The 18,828-nt window shown below is 37.8% G+C and overlaps 1 protein-coding gene across 1 annotated transcript in view; it reads left to right on the forward strand.

Moving 5' to 3' along the window:
* fmr1 (fragile X messenger ribonucleoprotein 1) overlaps positions 1 to 17,471 on the forward strand; it is a 45,496-nt gene extending 28,025 nt beyond the window's left edge. Inside the window, exons 9-15 of the mRNA XM_067457881.1 lie at positions 32 to 110; positions 216 to 328; positions 4,334 to 4,420; positions 7,761 to 7,959; positions 9,129 to 9,326; positions 10,894 to 10,973; positions 14,819 to 17,471. Of these exons, the coding sequence (XP_067313982.1) occupies positions 32 to 110; positions 216 to 328; positions 4,334 to 4,420; positions 7,761 to 7,959; positions 9,129 to 9,326; positions 10,894 to 10,973; positions 14,819 to 14,986 (924 nt within the window). The 3' untranslated portion in view covers positions 14,987 to 17,471. The remainder of the gene's footprint in view (positions 1 to 31; positions 111 to 215; positions 329 to 4,333; positions 4,421 to 7,760; positions 7,960 to 9,128; positions 9,327 to 10,893; positions 10,974 to 14,818) is intronic.
* The last annotated feature ends 1,357 nt before the right edge of the window (positions 17,472 to 18,828 follow it).

Raw genomic sequence — 18,828 nt, forward strand, 5'->3', positions numbered from 1 at the left:
GTCTTTGTGATGGATTTTGTTTCAATTCCAGGACCAGGAAGCTGTACGGAAGGCCAGAAGCTATCTGGAGTTTTCTGAAGATGTTATCAAAGTTCCTAGAAATTTAGTCGGTGAGGACAAGTGAAATGAACAACATTCTCCTTCACGGACTGGACCTTCTGTCCTGGACCCATGATGTTTAATGTGATCGTTAAATTTTCTACCTCATCCTGCAGGGAAAGTAATTGGCAAGAGTGGGAAGCTGATTCAAGAGGTTGTGGATAAATCGGGAGTTGTCAGAGTTCGAGTGGAACCTGAAAATGACAAAAAGCCTGCTCCATTAGAGGAGGTCAGTGAGTAGGTGGCAGAACACACTCGTTGTTGTATTTATGGGTGGCAGAAGTGATGATGCTGAGAAAATGCATTAATTCAAAGTAATTGGTTAAGATTGTATTATAGCTGACTAATACATTTTAGCAATACATATTTTAGACAATATTGCTATGCCATCTAAAATGCAATCTAGCGTGTGTGTGTGTGTGTATTTATGTATATGTGTGTATATACAGTGAGGAAAATAAGTATTTGAACACCCTGCTATTTTGCAAGTTCTCTTACTTAGAAATCATGGAGGGGTCTGAAATTGTCATTGTATGTGCATGTCCACTGTGAGAGACATAATCTAAAAAAAGAAAACCTTCAGAAATCACAATATATTATTATTTTTTAACTATTTATTTGTATGATACAACTGCAAATAAGTATTTGAACACCTGTCTATTAGCTAGAATTCTGACCCTCACAGACCTGTTAGTCTGCCTTTAAAATGTCCACCTCCACTCCATTTATTATTCTAAATTAGATGCACCTGTTTGAGGTCGTTAGCTGCATAGACACCTGTCCACCCCATACAATCAGTAAGAATCCAAATACTAACATGGCCAAGACCAAAGAGCGGATCAAGGACACTAGAGTCAAAATTGTACACCTCCACGAGGCTGGAAAGGGCCACGGGGAAAGCAGCTTGGTTAAAACAGGTCCACTGTTGGAGCAATCATTAGAAAATGGAAGAAGCTAAACATGACTGTCAATCTCCCTCGGAGTGGGGCTCTATGATAGATCTCACCTCATGGGGTCTCTAAGAAAGGTGAGAAATCAGCCCAGAGCTACACTGGAAGAGCTGGAAAATGACCTGAAAAGAGCTTGGGACCACAGTTTTCAAGGTTACTGTTGGTAAAAGACGTCATGGTTTGAAATCATGCATGGCACGCAAGGTTCCCCTGCTTAAACCAGCACATGTCCAGGCCCGTCTTAAGTTTGCCAATAACCATTTGGATGATCCAGAGGAGTCATGGGAGAAAGTCATGTGGTCAGATGAGACAAAATATAACTTTTTGGTCATGATTCCACTAAACGTGTTTGGAGGAAGAAGAATGATGAGCACCATCCCAAGAAGACCATTCCTACTGTGAAGCATGGGAATGGTAGCATCATGCTTTGGGGGTGTTTTTCTGCACATGGGACAGGGGGACTGCACTGTATTAAGGAGAAGATGACCGGGCCATGTATTGCGAGATTTTGGGGAACAACTTCCTTCCCTCAGTTAGAGCATTGAAGATGGGTCGAGGCTGGGTCTTGCAACATGACAATAACCGAATCGCACAGCCAGGATAATGGCTCTGTAAGAAGCATATCAAGGTTCTGGCATGGCCTAACCAGTCTTCAGACCTAAACCAAATAGAGAATCGTTGGAGGAAGCTCAAACTCTGTGTTTCTCAGCGACAGGCCAGAAACCTGACTGATCTAGAGAAGATCTGTTTGGAGGAGTGGGCCAAAATCCCTCTGCAGTGTGTGCAAAGCTGGTGAAAAACTACAGTAAATGTTTGACCTCTGTAATTGCAAACAAAGGCTTCTGTACCAAATAATAACATTGATTTTCTCAGGTGTTTAAATACTTATTTGCAGCTATATCATACAAAATAAATAGTTTAAAAAATCTTACATTGTGATTATTGCTTTCTACTTTTTTTTTAGATTACGTCTCTCACAGTGGACATGCACCTATGACAATTTCAGACCCCTCCATGATTTTTAAGTGGGAGAACTTGCAAAGTAGCAGGGTGTTCAAATACTTATTTTCCTCGCTGTATATTAGAGGTGCTCCGATTAATCAGCCGCAGATCAGTAAGGGCTGATTTTGATAGTCACTAAATCTCCCCAACCGATCACAATTTGGTTACGTAAAAAGCTTTTGCACCACCTTATGCTTTGTAACTTTTGAAATCGCACATCTTTATTTAGAGCAGGTTGTCTCGATTCAAATAAGCCCACACACTACATAACAAGATGCTTAGATCTGGAGAAAATCCTCACAGAGTGACATGGCATGCTGCTTTGCTAAAGCTATAGGACTTCCGGGATCCGATCGCGTTGTGATCATGACGCAGTTTTTCCCAATGTAATTTGAAAACCAGTGGAAACTGGATCTCGTTTATGGTGGGTAGGGACGATGTTTCGAGAGCAATCGGACACTTTGTTACAGCTGGAGCGTGCTTGGATTGCATCGATCGCTCAGATTGACAGGTCATTACCGTCCGCCATAGAATAGGAGCGCACGGCTTAAACAGCGCTGGAAGATCGACACTCATCAACCAGGATCTTATTAATTGTTACTTTAAATATTTGTATGCTTTGTGTGATTTAAACATGTAAGATTTACGTGTAACATGTAAATCTTATGTTCAATCTTAGATCCTTAGTGTGGAAAAGCATTTGAACTTTTGATAGAAAGGCAACCATGGTGGCATACTTTTTGATTGCTTTGAGATATCAACACAAAATTTGGCCCAGATGCAGCTGACATGATTGTGAACGAGCCCAAACTTGATTATACGACCTTTTATTTATCAAGCAGGAGTTATCGATCAGGCATAACTGTATGACCACTAGTATCTAAAAAAAGTGGTCCAAGGAAGGAACAGTGCTGAACCATCGACAGAGTCATAGGCGGCCATGGCTCAGTGATGCACGTGGAGAGTGAAGGCTGGCCTGTATTGTCTGATCAAACAAACGAGATACTTTAGCTCAAATTGCTCAAGAAGTTAATGCTGGTTCTGATAGAAAGGTGTCAGAATACACAGTGCATCGCAGTTTGTTGCATATGGGGCTGCATAGCCACAAACCAGTCAGGATGCCTATGCTAACCCCTGTCCACTGCAGATATCACCAACAGTGGGAGCATCAGAACTAGACCACGGGCAATGAAAGAAGGTAGCCTGGTCTGATGTTTTTTATTTTTATTTTTTTTATTGTGGATGGCCGGGTGTGTGTCGCTTGCCTGGGAAACACATGGCACCAGGATGCACTATGGGAAGAAGGCAAGCTGACGGAGGCAGTGTGATGTTTTGTGTAATGTTCTGCTGGGAAACCTTGGGTCCTGCCATCCATGTGAATGTTACTTGACGTGTTGCATTGCTGCAGATCATGAAAACGGTATTCGCTGTTGGCTGTGGCCTCTTTCAGCAGGATAATGCGCCCTGCCACAAAGCAAAAATGGTTCAGGAATGGTTTGAGGAGCAGAACGAGTTTGAGTTGTTGACTTGGCCTCCAAATTCCCAGATCTCAGTCTAATCCAGCATCTGTGGGATGTCCTGAACAAACGAGTCCAATCCATGGAGGCCCCACCTTGCAACTTGCATAAATTAAAGGATATGCTGCTAACATCTTGGTGCCAGATACCACAGTTCACCTTCAGGAGTCTATTGGAGTCCATGCCTCAACGGGTCAGAGCTGTTTTGGCAGCAAAAAGGGACCAGCACAATATTAGGTCATAATGTTATGGCTGATCGGTGTATACATCTTATATCATGTTAAGTATAAATATTAAGCAACATAAATAAATTACATAACTTTTTTATGGGGTTTTCCACAGTGTTGTAACATGAACCTCCAAACATGATCAAAATCAGTTTTTCTTGAAATAGATCAACATTTAAATAGATGTTTTCTATCAAATGTAGTTGATGATACCTTTTGTTGTTGTGGAGTTATAAGCCATTAAGTATTTAAAATCCACTTAAAATCACATGAAGTCATTCAGAAGGCTTACATATCACTTATAAAGCTTGAATGATCGGGACTGGCTGATCATGATGACAAAAATTGGATTATGACTTTCGTTTGCATTTACAATTGGCTGCAAAATCCGGATCGGAGCATCCCTAAACTCCTAATCGATTATGAATTTTTCCAATATGGAATTTATAATTAATGCTGACAAATTATCATCCATGCTGACAAATTTTCATTAATGCTGACAAATTATTCATACTGACTTCGCATACTTGAACTGCAGGGAATGGTGCCGTTTGTGTTTGTTGGGACAAAGGAAAGCATTTCAAATGCACGTATTCTGCTGGACTACCATCTGAATTATCTAAAGGTAAGAAACACTTTTTAGCTTACTATTGATCATAACTTATTGATTAAAATAAACCTTAAACCCTGAGGATTAAACTTCTATGTATAACTCTTCCCGTTTAATTTTATTTGTTTGCCGGTCAATAAAAAAAATTACAATGAAGAATTAACTAGACCAGGGGCTGCATCCACAAACATTCTTAATAATAAAATTATTTTAAACTGATGCTTTATTATTTTCTAACTTAAGAAGTATAAAAAATAGTGTGTATCCCCAAAAACATTTCTTATTCTTATCTTTATTAAGACTTAAGAGATATTTGAATTCCTGAAAAGAATTAGCTTTAAAATCATAAATAAATAACATTAAACTTGTGGTATATCTCTAAAGGTTAGATGTTTAATAAATTTATTGGTGAACTTAAATTAATCCACCATCATGAGACAAAGTAAGTCATTAAAATGCGATTTCTGAAAAACTGTTGATATTTGAAATCAACCCAAACAAACACACCCCTCCCTTCATTGCTCCGCCTCCAAAATGCACGAACATGCATTTGAAGAGTGGATGTCTATTTATCAGAGCTGAATCAAAGCAAAATAATGGTTTGTGAAAAATAAAGCGAAGAATACAAACAAATGACAAAGGACAATGACAAAAAAATAACATACAATACACAAAAATATACATTGATTGTTAGCTAGCAGCTCCAGACAAACAATGACACTCAAAACTGTGATGTAGGGCTGGGTGTTTTTTTTGTTTGTTTTTTTTTTCCTAAAAAAATCTCCGAGTTTTTTATTAAAAACTAGATTTACGATTCGATATGATTTTTTTCCCTGCCCCCCATTTAAAACAAAATAATTGCAAACTGTACATATATTTTAAATATATATTTTTATATTTAATTAAAGTGCATCAACAAAAAAATTCCAAAGGCAAACCCTTTATCTAACTGAAAAGTCACTGTGCATTGTGCAAGAAAGATTGTTAAACATCCAAATTATTTATACTGTATTTGGATTGAGCTAATAATCAACAAAAAATCCTAACTAAAATAATAATTATAACATTAGTGTATTAGTATTTTTACAACAGTGATATATTTCTCAAGTAAAACTGAACTTTTATTTTGACGGGTTGCCGTGAATACCTTTGAGATTCTTTGTATATGACATGACGGTTGGTTTTCTCAGATTAAATGGTAAAATGCTTGTGAAGTGACTCCGGAGATGACGGACATGCGTGATTGTCACGCGCAATTCTATGTAGGCCTATGTGTTTGAGGTAAACTGCGGGTCACACCATTCATTCACACACACACACACACACACAGGACACGTAGCCTAAATAGTCTTTTTGCTGTTTAATATTCACATACACTATCACCAGATGCGTTGGTCTAGCAACAAGTGCAAGTCACTTCACAGACATAGATAGTTGAGTGTTCTGTTAACACAATCAGAGCGTAAAAATTCGGGATATTCCACGGGAAAATACCAAAACAGGAAGACGGTGGGGAAAGAGCTAAAATACGTAAGAATCCCGGAAAAATGGGAGGGTTGACGGCTATGGCTCGGTTCAAGGTGACAATACCACCATCCACACTAAAGACCCCTCTTCGATGGGGCGCTAGTTGCAACTCCACATGACTGAAGTCGAAGAGAATTTTTTTGGAAGGAGCTGCTCTCTTTCGCCGGCTGTTTCTTCCATGATGTTTGTGTATGCATGCGCTGCCCTCTGGAAAGGGGAGGGGCAGAGGGCTGCCCCGCAGGGAGTGTGCTACGGAAACCCTGAAGGAAGATTTGGCGAATGCAAAATATATGTATTGCACTATAGTGCCAAGGGGGAGAAACCTACCACGATTTGACCTACCAACTCGATTTTTAAATCAAATCGATTTTTTTTCCCAGCCCTAAGCTTACGTTGCAACAATAGTATATCTTGGTTCTGTAAAATGTATCCAAACCAAGGTTGCTCACATATGGAGCAGAAACAACGCAACCCTGCTTCCGGCTCTCCACTGCTGGAAAGCTTTTCTAAATTTAACGCGGGTCCTACATCTCTTGCCTGATCATGACCTTTCTTTTTCCAGTGACATTTTCTCTTTTGTAATGCCTCTCAGCCATCTCTCTTTCTACAGTCTTTCTTCAAATCTCCATTTTGTTTACTCTCTCTCCTCCTTCATCATGTGTTGACATGTCCCCTACTGCTGATTGGCTCACTCTCCTCTCCCATCATGTGTTGACACGCCCCTTACTGCTGATTGGCTACTAGTGTGTTGTGGTGCTCGGTCTGATCCACTTTCAACAGCCTTTCACAGAAATCACTTACTGCACCTTTAAAAAAAAACACAACGTTGAGTACTAAGCCAATCGCAAATAAAATACTGTACGCTCTTGCGATTTTTATTATGGTAATCTGCATGCAGCTGAAAAAATCCTTTGCTTTTCACTGATTTAATCAGCAAGTTTTTTTGTTGTTGTTGCAATAACTGCTAAACAATCAGACAGTAAAAGCCTCTCAATTTCTTAAAAGGGTGGTTGGTTATGATTTTACTTTTTTCACTTTAGTTAGTGTGTATTGTTGTTGTTGTTTGAGCATAAACAACATCTGCAAAGTTACACCGCTCAAAGTTCAAAACATATTTTTATGATATTTTTATTCAAAGAAATAGCTTTTTTAGGGGCTACAACAAACGGCTCGTAGGGACTACACAAGCCTCCTCCTGAGTTGGATCACTATACATGAAATTTGCATAAACCCTGCCCCCTGCATTCTGCATGTTGTCACTTCTCCTGGAGTCTTTCATTGCCTGTCTGCATGAGGTTATCATAGCTGCTAACTGGAGTTTTTGAAGCTCCGACGCATTTAGAGTGTCACACCCTCAAAAAAAGTCAATTTTAACATGCTATAACTAATCTTTGGGGTGTAAAAAAAAACGTTATACATACTGTGGACATCAGAGACTTATTTTTCATCTTGTAAAAAGGGGCAATTGACCATCCATTTCAAGAATTGCTTTTACACGTATTAACATTAATAGGAATCTCCCCAGAATATCTTAGACACAGAATGGTTAAATTTTGACCTTAGCATTTGTTGTTTTGTGCTTTTGTGTTTGTACCAGTTCTGCTCAAATAAGTGTCACATTTTCTTTAGAAAATATAAATATATAGTCATCCTTTTCATTGAGCAGACTTTTCTCACAGAGCATATTAGTACTCATTACAAAGCAACAATTGTTGATTAAGGACATGCTTAATACCCCAAAGATAATCATGTGATGTTCACTACTCTGATTTAGCCTTTTTGTTCTTGTGTGATGGTGCATTGGTCATATTTGTTTGGTCTTGTTCAGGAGGTGGATCAGCTGCGAATGGAAAGACTGCAGATCGATGAACAGCTCAGACAGATCGGTGGAGGACCCAGAGCTCTGCCGGGGCGACCTGAGAAAGAAAAACCCTTCATGGCTGATAATGGAATGGGACCTTCACGGGGTGGCGGCAAACCCTTCGGTCGTGGAGGTAGAGGGAGACGGGGCCCGACACTGGCCTCTGGTATAAACAGCCTCAAATAATAAAAGTAGAGCTTGTCTAGATATGGAAATTGGTTGCCCAAAACGTCACACTAAAAATATTAAGTGGTTTCACAGGTTAAAGGTTAGGTTAAAGGGTTAAGTTCACCCAAAAATGAAAATTCTGTCATTAATTACTTACCCTAATGTCGTTCGACACACATAAGACCTCCATTCATCTTCGGAACACGAATGAAGATATTTTTTTTGAAATCCAATGGATCAGAAAGGCTTTCATTGACACCAATGTCATTTCTTTTCTCAAGGCCCATAAAAGGCGCCCATCTCACTACAGTGGCTCTACAATAATTTTATGAAGAGTAGTTTTTGTGTGCGAAATAACGACTTATATAGTTATGGACCGATTTCAAAACAAAGAACGGTAATAAATCAGCGTATTGATTCGGGTCGCGTGCCAAACTGCTGAAAACATGTCTTTGGCAATCCGAATCCTGAATCGATTCGCTGATTCATAACCGTTCAAATCTTTGTTTTAAAATCAGCCAATCACTGTATAAGTCTTTATTTAGTTGTTGTTGTTTATTCGCACACAAAAACTATTATCGTTACTTCATAAAATGATTGTGAGCCACTGTAGTGAGATGGGCATTGTAACGACGTCTTTAGTGCCTTTATGGATCTTTAGAGAGGAAATTACATTGGTGTCAATGAAGACCTTTCTGAGCCATCGGATTTCAACACATATCTTCATTTTTGTTCCGTCTTACAGGTGTGGATCAACATTAGCGTAAGTAATTATTGACATAATTTTCATTTTTGGGTTAACTAACTCGTTGAGTCAGGACTAAGCCTTAGTTAAATTTGGACATTTGAGTCTTTAATTTTTTTTATAAACTTGCCTTAAAGAAAACATTACTGATGTGCATCTCGAGACAAAACAATGACACTGACACATTTTAAGATATGTCAGTGCAAATTACTTTCAGTTCAAACAGCTCATGCATTTTAGTCTGGATCTAGCTTAAGCCATGTCTGTGAAACTGAGCAATTAAATGAAAGAAAATCGTGTTCTTGTAGTGGTATTTATCTCTGTATCATAGAAGCCATTGGTTTGATATGTAAGCATCAGTCATCCAAGCGTAGTGCTTATCTGATTATCATTTAGTTGATTATGGGCTTTATTTGTCCCAGGCACCAACTCTGAGGCCTCTAATGCATCCGAGACCGAATCCGACCACAGAGATGAACTCAGCGACTGGTCCCTGGCCCCCACAGATGAGGAGTCCATGGGTTACCCTAAAAGGGCCCCTGATGGACGCAAAAGGGGTGGGGGTCCCCGAGGTCGTGGAGGGAGAGGTGGAAGAGGAGGAGGAGGAGGAGGATACAAAAGTCAGTTTTTAGAACTATTACCTCTCTGAATGCCCTTTAAAAGGATAGTTCACCCAAAAATAATAATTACCCCATGAGTTACTCACCCTCAAGCCATCCTAAGTGTATATGACACTTTCAGACAAATACATTTAGTCATATTAAAATATGTCCTTGCTAATCCAAGCCCAAAATGGTGCTCCGGGGGTTAATAAAGGCCTTCTGATGCAAAGTGACGGACGGGTTTGGTAAAGAAAAAAAAAAAAAGACATTGGGTGTAGCGTAAGTGTTTAAAAACTGTGAAGTGTTACCTTTTTTTCATAGGTTGAATTCAAAAGGTGGTTTGCCGGAAGTTAAATATTTTACTTTATATAAAGTTCTAACTATGGATATTTTCCTTAGAAAAAACATTGATTCACTTCAGAAGGCCTTCAGTAAAAGGATTGTTCACCCAAAAATTCAAATGTGATGTTTATCTGCTAATCCCCAGGGGATTTAAGATGTAGGTGTGTTTGTTTCTTCAGTAGAACACAAATTAAGATTTTTAAATCCAACTGTTGCTTGTATAATGCGTGTCAATGGGGTGTTTTATATGGTGGTCAGGAGAGTAAAAAACACAGACATGAATCCATATTAAACCCTGTGGCTCGTGGCGACACACTGTCTTAAGATGCGAGAAACCGAACGTTATTTATTTTCTACCTCATTTCAGACTAATCTCATCTAGTATTCCCCAGCGCCATTACTTCCGTCAAAGCTGCTTTTTTTTGACCTTCTATCACGTATAGATCGATTCCTCATTAGTGCTTACGTGGATTGGTTGAATGAGGAATCTGTGTAAATATATCTATGATCGCGCCGTTTTTTTGACATTCTTCGACAGAAGTAATGGCGCTGGAGAATACTAGATTAGATTCATCTGATATGAGGTAAAAAATAACAAATACTGTTCGGTTTCTCACAGAAATTGATCGTTTCTTTGTCTTAAGACATCAATGTGTCACCAGTTTGAGTGACAATGAGTTTGTTTTTTACTCTCATAGTGGCTCTCTTAGAAAAGCACCCCATTGACATGCATTATACGAGCAACGGTTGGAGTTAAAAATCTTCATTTGTGTTCTACTGAAGAAACAAACACCTACATCTTGGATGCCCTGGGGGTATCTCTTTTACCCCCGGAGCCATAATGGATGAATGCACTCTAGGCTTCAGATTTTGGGCTTTCATTCCCTGCCATTATAATAGTTGGATTAGCAAGGACATTTTTTAAGATATACCTCAGATTGTATTTATTTGAAAGATGATGCCCTAAGATGACTTGAGGGTGAGTAAATCATGGGGTAATTTTCATTTTTGGTTGAACTATCCCTTTAAATGTGTCGTACAGTATTTATATAAAAAATATTAAAAAAATCTTAATTGTAAATCTGATATCAAGATTTGATCAATTAAAAAGTATCAATGAACTGTACGTTTAAATAGCTTTTGCATACATTTTTTGCCTTAATTACTTAGTTTTGCTTTTTATTTTTATTTATTAATTAATTTTGTATTTTTTGTAATAGTCTTTGTTTTTGTCTTGAATCAGCTGAAGACATGCACTGGAATGAGTCCCGCTCCCGTAGTTCCAGAGACTCAAAGCTGAGACCCCAGGAAGACTCATTGCAGGTCTGAATCAACATATGATCAGTTATTTCAATATTTATTCACTATAAGGAAGAATATGGCAGATTACTCTTACTAAGTTTACAGTGCCCCTATTATGATATTTTGAAGTTTCCTAATTTAGTTTTGGAGGTCTCCAGCAACAGGTTTACATGCATCAAATTGACACCTCAATTTGATTCATTTTTCTCATTTTCTCAATATACATTGCACATCATCACAATATTTAGTGATTCTCAAACGACGCTCTTAAAGGGTTAGTTCACCCAAAAATGAAATTTCTTTCATTAATGACTCACCCCAATGTCGTTCTACACCCGTAAGACCTTCGTTCATCCTCGGAACACACAGCTTAAGATATTTTAGATTTAGTCCGAGGCCTTTCTGTCCTCTGAATGTAAGTGTATGCCCACTTGCTGTCCACATCCAGAAGGTAATGAAAACATCATCAAAGTAGTCCATATGTGACATCAGTTGGTTAGTTAGACTCTTTTGAAGCGTCTACAATACATTTTGGTCCAAAAATACGACTTTATTCAGCATTGTCTTCTCTTCCATGTTCCTCAAATAAAGAATTAAACGGTCATGATTCATGATTCGGATTGTGTGTAATCACGTGACATTGGCGATATGAATCACGAATCCATCTGCTGATTCGCAACCGTTTGATTCTTTTGATTCTTTTTGATTCAAAACTTTTCCATTACAGGACGATATTTGTCCCTTTAAATTAATGTCCAGGGGCATTTTTACCATTATAAGAGCAGTTTTCTAATCTGATTAAATGTATGCATCATCCGTCAATTTCTTAAATAAAAATAGAAAAGTTGTTTTTAAAACAGGGTAAAACAAGTAGACACAATCAGTGAATTAATGAATGTTTTACATGTGCGTTTTTGAATTTTGAAATATGTAGCCTACAAATTAAAGTTTAATATTTTAAATAAAAAGTCCATGCAAAGTAAAAATATGAAAAACCGCCAGTAGGTGGCAGGAATTCATTCAGTCAATAGTTCAGATTAATTTGAATCGAATGGCTTGGAGAAGCGAATCAGTTCTGGTGTGGCTTTGTTTTTTCACGCAATAGACAGTGTTGTGGCTAAAACGTTGTTACTTAATATCAACTTGTCTATTGGACTTTTGTACAAGATCAGTATATGCAATCATGCCAATACTCTAAACAGAACCGCATGCATCTCGCGGAAGAACATTGGAGCCAGATCTACTTCTCTCTGTTTGTGTCTATGGCGTGTCGCGCAGATACTGTGCAAATCCGCAGCTGGTATATAAACACTTATTTTATGTGTACTATAGTGATTCCGGATAAGACAAAAACACGGTTTGCCAAAATCTATATTATATACTCGCTCATTAGATACATTTATTGATTTTTTTAAACAGCATGTGTGATAAAGATTAAACTCAAGAACTCAAGGGCTTTTTAAATGTATTATTAATAAATTATTTGTTGATGGCATGTTTGCCCCAAGCATCCGTTAATTTCTGAGCTTGTTTATGGTAATCCAAATGTAATATTTCCAGTTAATTTTGATTTGGCTGTAAATCATCAGCGGGAGGTGTCTGGTAAGAGTGCATGCCTGCGTCTTCACAGCCGTTTCATCTTGTAAACTATCGTTGTTTGAAGTGTAGTCTGTTGCACACGTTTTTTCACTTAGGTGCGTATGCATATCAGACACATACAGGTGAACACACACACACACACTCAACACCTGGTTTTGTTAATATTATGGATCACACATTATGTTTTTGTTGGCAAATTGATTTCGGACAGTTTTAACTGAAAAAGTATGCATGTCTCTATGGTTGACTTTTATTGATCACTGAGATAGCATTGATATGAATGAAGTTGGTTCAATATAAAATTAAATAAAAAGTAGCTTAGATGTAGTAAACTACTTTTGTCAAGTTGCTGTAGCTTAGCTTGCTACATTTCCCAGAGGGGTAGCTTCAGTGTAGTGAAGCTTAATTTAATGTAGAGTAACTGGTAGCTTAGCTCATTACATTTTCTTAGCTTCACTACAAAGTAGCTTGCCCAACACTGATACCTACACAATATGAACAAACTTAACACATTGTAGAGCACAGCATCTTCTCGGCATGATGCTATCCAGTATCCAAAGGAATCAGCTGCAGTGTTTGAGGTGGTTCAAGTTAAAGGCAGGCAATTGAAAAGTCTTAACGTTACTTGCGGCCTGATGGATGGGTTCTATCCCACATCAACGCGATTTTTTCGAAGTCCTTTTTATAGAATTTTGCATCGCTGCTGTTTCTCTATCACACAACTGCAAATTACAGGCTAAGTGAATAGGTAAACACACTTCATGAAGTCACAGGCATGAGCCGCGTCACATACACGAGACAGCCTATTGCCTTAACACAGCTGTCAATCAAACATCATGCAAAAAAAAAAAAAATACTGTAAAAAGCTATTTTTATTTATTCTAGATGTTATAATAATTTTGTAATTATGTTAAAATAATTTAAGCAACTGTTAATTAACAAATATTAATTAACAAAAATATGAATTGGCCAATGTTGGAGACCTGGCTGCTAATGGAATACAGGCCATATTAGAGGATTTGTGGTAATTCAAGTGGATTCTTCAAATCGTTTTTGATATACGTGGGAACAAATTTTACATAGCTCTTGTGAAAACAGACATAAGGCTATATCTCTGCAACGCTTTACTGTATTCAGACCAAACTTGGTACGTGTAATCACAAGCATGACCTGAAGTGACTTAATGCGTTTTGGCACAGCACCACCTACTGGTCCGGAGATTTGAAAAATTGGTCTTTTTGCTTATAACTTCTGAACCCTTTGTCCAAAAATCATAAAAGCAGTTTCATTAGATTTGGGATGTCATGCCGATTGGACTGATATTCAATTTTACCATATCAACCATTTTGGCTGTATTTTATGGAAGACATGAACAGATTGTTATGAAACTCTGTTTGTGTCATCAGCGCGATGCGCTAATGGAGCCTGAGAAGTTTTGAAACCGCTCCACCTAGTGAATAGTTTTACTTTTAACTTTGGATGTGGTTGAATTATTTTCAGGAGAGTCATCTCCTTAGACTCCTGAATTGTTGCAGAGTCCAACGATTCCAAACTTGGCAGGTTTCTGGATATAGTTTGTGCAGCGTTGTGATTTATCGCTTAAAAAACGTTAGCTGATATCTTCGAAAACACTAGTCCGATCGAGTGGAAATCAGCGACAGAAGTTCGGAAACATATGCCGATAGCTATACGCTAATGCCCAAATGTCAAAATATTCCAAAACGAAATTGGATATCTTCACCAATGTTGACTTTTTTAAAACTCTTCCTTGACCGTGTTTATGATTTTCACCTAAATCGAATCATGTCATCTTCAGACCCTGCTGACAAATAGCTATAGATTTCATCTCGATATATGATATTTTACCTTAAATCATCTTAACAGGTATTTAAGGGCTAATTGCTGCAGCTGGTTTGACACTTCCAGCCATGTTGGCATATCTTATTGTCTTACTGCTTGCAGCTATATTTATTATTATTTTTATTATCTATGTTGAAAACAGTTGTGCCACTTAAAACAGTGATACTTTTTGCTCAGGTTTCTTTGATGATTAGAAATATTAACTTGAAATACAAATATTTTGTAACATTTTTATAACTGTATTTTTTGACCAATTGAATGCATCCTTTATTAAAAAAAATATAAAAACTGCTTATCAAATGTATTAAAAAGAAGAAAGCTTAACCCTGCATATTGAATAACAAAAAATCCAATGTTTAATGTGCTCTACTCAAGCTTTCATCCTGTCCAATCTGTTTGTTTGCCAGATCCGCATCGACAGCAATAACGAGAGGAGCGTCCACACCAGCCGAGGCTCTCAAGCCCTGGCAGGAGACAGTGGAGGGAACCGGCAGAGACCCATAAAGGACCGAGGGATGAAGAAAGAGAAGCAGGATGTCCCAGACAGCCAAGCCGTTGTGAACGGCGTTTCGTAGAGAATAAAGTTGCCCCCTTCCCCTCATTCTCCCTCTCAGCTCCACCAATCCAGATGCTTCTTCATTAGAGACACATTAGGCCAAAGAGAACCAGGTCAGTAGGGCTGTCGCAAGACATGACATAAAGCACACTTTGTAATTGTTAGTGGGGGTAAAAAGACAAGGTCTCTTGGTGTATGGTGTGTTGATTTTGGTAGCCTTCATGGATTAGAGAGACCGGTCTCTAGATCACAACGGAAGCTACAGGTTTTCTAATTGACTTTCTAAATAACTACCTATGAAACTTAAAGAAGCTGTGGATTAAATGTCTCTCAAAAATGGAATCGAGACTTCAAAAAAAAAAGAAAAGAAAAGAAAAAAAAAAGTTTTCCAAGCAATTGGTTTTTAAAGTTTTTGTTTTCCACAATGTCCAAAAAAAGGGAAAGAAACACATTGGAGGATGAACTCAAGCGCTCGGGGCACAAGTTTATGCCACATCTCACGGCATACATTGTTTTTACGCGCTTTGGTGTCCGTGGTCACTCGAGCCCATTGTGATGTGAGATCTTATCCACATCATTAGCAAAAAAAAAAAAAAAACAACAAAAAAAAAAAAACACAAAAAAAACAAATGGCAAACCATGTACAAAAAAAATGCTCCTGTCTGGATCTGTGCCTTTAACTAATGTGGATAGTATCATAATTTGGATGTTTAAATCAGGGAAGAAGACGTGAACAACACCTGTCTGAGCAACGTGTGTTGAAATCTCAGCCGACAACTAAAAAAAGAGGTGTTTTTTCTGTGCTGCATGTAATTCATGAACATTTTGTATGTCTGAAAAGCAGGATTCTATCATGTCGGCCGAATTATTATATTTTGCCATAGCTGAATTGTGAGTAGTAAAGGTATTAACCTAACTAACCTAGTCAACTGTGGAAGTCATAAATTGTAACCGACCACCCAGAGACGAATATCAACGCTAATTCAGTGCAAATTTTCACTTTTAGCATATCTGTGCATTTCTTTCTAGAGGTAGCAAAGCAGATTCCTTTAAATAAATGTCTTTTATGAATTTTTCTCTTGTTTGACCTCCCATCATGAATTCTCTCATAAAGCAGGGTGGAAATGCTCTTTTTCTTTTCCGTTCATGCTGGCCACAGTAAACTGCCATCGTTCCTGCTGTATTTTTCAGCATCAGGTGTGAAGCACTTATATCAGCTCTCTGTAACATTGTCTTTTGTCCTAACAATGGCTCATCATAGACTGAAAATGTTGAACTGTGGGGTTGCATTCTGTATATTATGTCATCCGTTAAGAGATTGTTGCTGTTCTTTTTAGATTGAACTTTAAATGTGCACTTATCATGTTTGTGTTACTCTGCAAGTACTTTATAATCTATAAACCTATAATAAACTAGAATGTGATAAGACTTCCTCGGCAGGTGAATCACATGTATGCTGTCAACATAACTAAACTGAAGTTTAGATATCTTCGCTAATTTTGAGTCTACTGTACTTTTGCAGCTGAATTCGCTTCGAGAGGGATAACGAAGGGGCGACACGATGTTAACTTTGATATGAAAACCGTCTGTCTTATCCGATTAGTGCTTGTGCATTAAACTTTAGTTTACATTTTTAAGACGCGATGCTGTTCTTAACCCATGACTCTTTTGAAACCTACTGTGACGGTAACCATGGTAGTTTTTCTGCTTTCTTTTGACTGTACAGCAAGAAAACCGGTCGTTATCCTCTTTGCTCTTTTTCTCTACGTTTCGATTTCTCTTTATGCTCCTGTGCTCTCGCTAGTCACCTTGGCAAATTTACCAGCTCTACCTGTTATGCTTATACACAAGTGATTTGCCTGTGAAAACGAAAGGAAAGGTTATGCTTCGGAGACGTCAGAGGAACCTGTGACTGGCAGAGGATCGCGGGTTGGGGAAGACAAACCACTCTCTCAAATCGAGGCGGCCCCGGCTGCGTCCGGCCCCTCTCGTGTGGCTCTTAAATTTAGCCTTTACTTCGAAATAAGGTGTTAAATGGTTTACTCGCAGTATTTTTTAAAACCTGCACGTCCACGGCGGGCAGTAAACCGGCAAGATGCCGCAGTTCACTGCAGTCTGTTCCAAAAAAGAAAAAGAAAAAAGAAAAAAAAATCACGTTCCGAATCTTTGAAGTGTTGCCAAACAGACTGTTTTCTAGTTATTTATTTTTTGGAATGTATATGAAAATGACAAATTGTAAAACCATCTCTTGCACACGTCATAGGCTATTGTGATTTTGAAAAAGAGCTGAAAAGAAAAACAAACAAATGGAAAAAAAAAAAACCTGAAATACTGTAGATAATGATCTGAGGTAGACTGACCTTGTATGTTACTGCACTTTGGGTAATAATTTCTTTGTACATAATAGCAGAACAGACTGGGTTTTATGTTGACATTTTGGTTATAGTGCAATATATTTTGTATGCAAGCAGTTTCAATAAATAAAGGTTGATCTTCCTCTGCAATCTGAAGTGTTTTTATTCCTCGCAGGGAATTGGACGTTTTACAATTCCGTATGTCGTGATAAATCTTCACGTCATTAAAGGCGACAGCGGATTTAATTAGTCCTCAGCCTCAGTGTTTTGCTCACTTGTGGCTGTTGATTTCTATGTTCCGCCACTTGGTGGCACTCTGGCACAGGCTGTGCAGAGTTCAGCCCAATCCTGCTCGACACTGCTGGCGTAGGGGGAATGCAGCTGATTTGGGCACTTTTGACATTGAGATGTTTTACCTGTATTCGTTACCCTTTGTATGTGGTGGCTGCCTTAACTAGTGTTTGTCTTTTGTGTAGCGAATACTATGAATTATTTCAAAAGGAAAATCATGTCAGGTAAGATCATTTACTTAAGATTGCATTCAGAAGGTGCGTGTTTAAATGGTGAAGCCTTTCTGAAAAAAAGTCTCTTATTCTCCCCAAGGCTGCTTTTTTTTTTTTTAAATCAAATGTTATAACAATTGTATTACATATCACAATCAATTACTTTTCTATTTAAATATTATAAAATGTAATTTATTCCTGTGATCGAAGCTGTGTTTACAGCATCATTACTCCAAGTCTTCAGTGTCACATGACCTTTCAGAAATCATTATGCTGATTTGCTGCTCAAGAAACATTTCGATGTTATCACTGTTGAAAACATTTGTACTGATTGTAACATCTCGTAATGTAATCGCTGCACATTATGAAATAAGTATTGTATTACATTACTGTTATGTTCATAATATAATGATGAGTCCATGATGTAATATTTTTTATATTATGAGAAATGTATTGCATTATAAACTCACCAAAACCTTTGTCATATTGTCATAATTGCAATATTTTTAAAACCTAAAATATATTAGTATTCCTTTATAGTACATTATAATATATGTACTATCTTCAAAATTATATTTTATTTAAATATTCATGCAATTATTTCATCATATTTTGTGGAAATTTTTACATTAAAAAAAATCTGAATGTCTTGATCAACTGTTACTTTTGATCAACTCAACTTGCATCCTTTGCTAAATAAAAAAAACATTCTTATAAATATTGTAAATATTGAACTTTCAAACACATAGAAATGCTCATATTATTCCACCATTGTATTGGGTACAGAATAAGAAATAAAACAAAAGGCCTATTGTTGTCAATGACCTGTACACACAGCGATCAGGCTTAACGTTAGTGGGTGGGATATATTAGACAGCTAGTGAACATTTTGTCCTCCAGGTTGATGTGTTGGTAGTAGCGTACCGTGGGGTTTCAGTCGGGGCCTTCACTAACGATCTAACGATCAACATGCCCCACGGCGTCGCCATAACAACACAAACACG

Source organism: Pseudorasbora parva, chromosome 11 (genome assembly GCF_024679245.1).
Source record: "Pseudorasbora parva isolate DD20220531a chromosome 11, ASM2467924v1, whole genome shotgun sequence".
Lineage (NCBI taxonomy): Eukaryota > Metazoa > Chordata > Actinopteri > Cypriniformes > Gobionidae > Pseudorasbora > Pseudorasbora parva.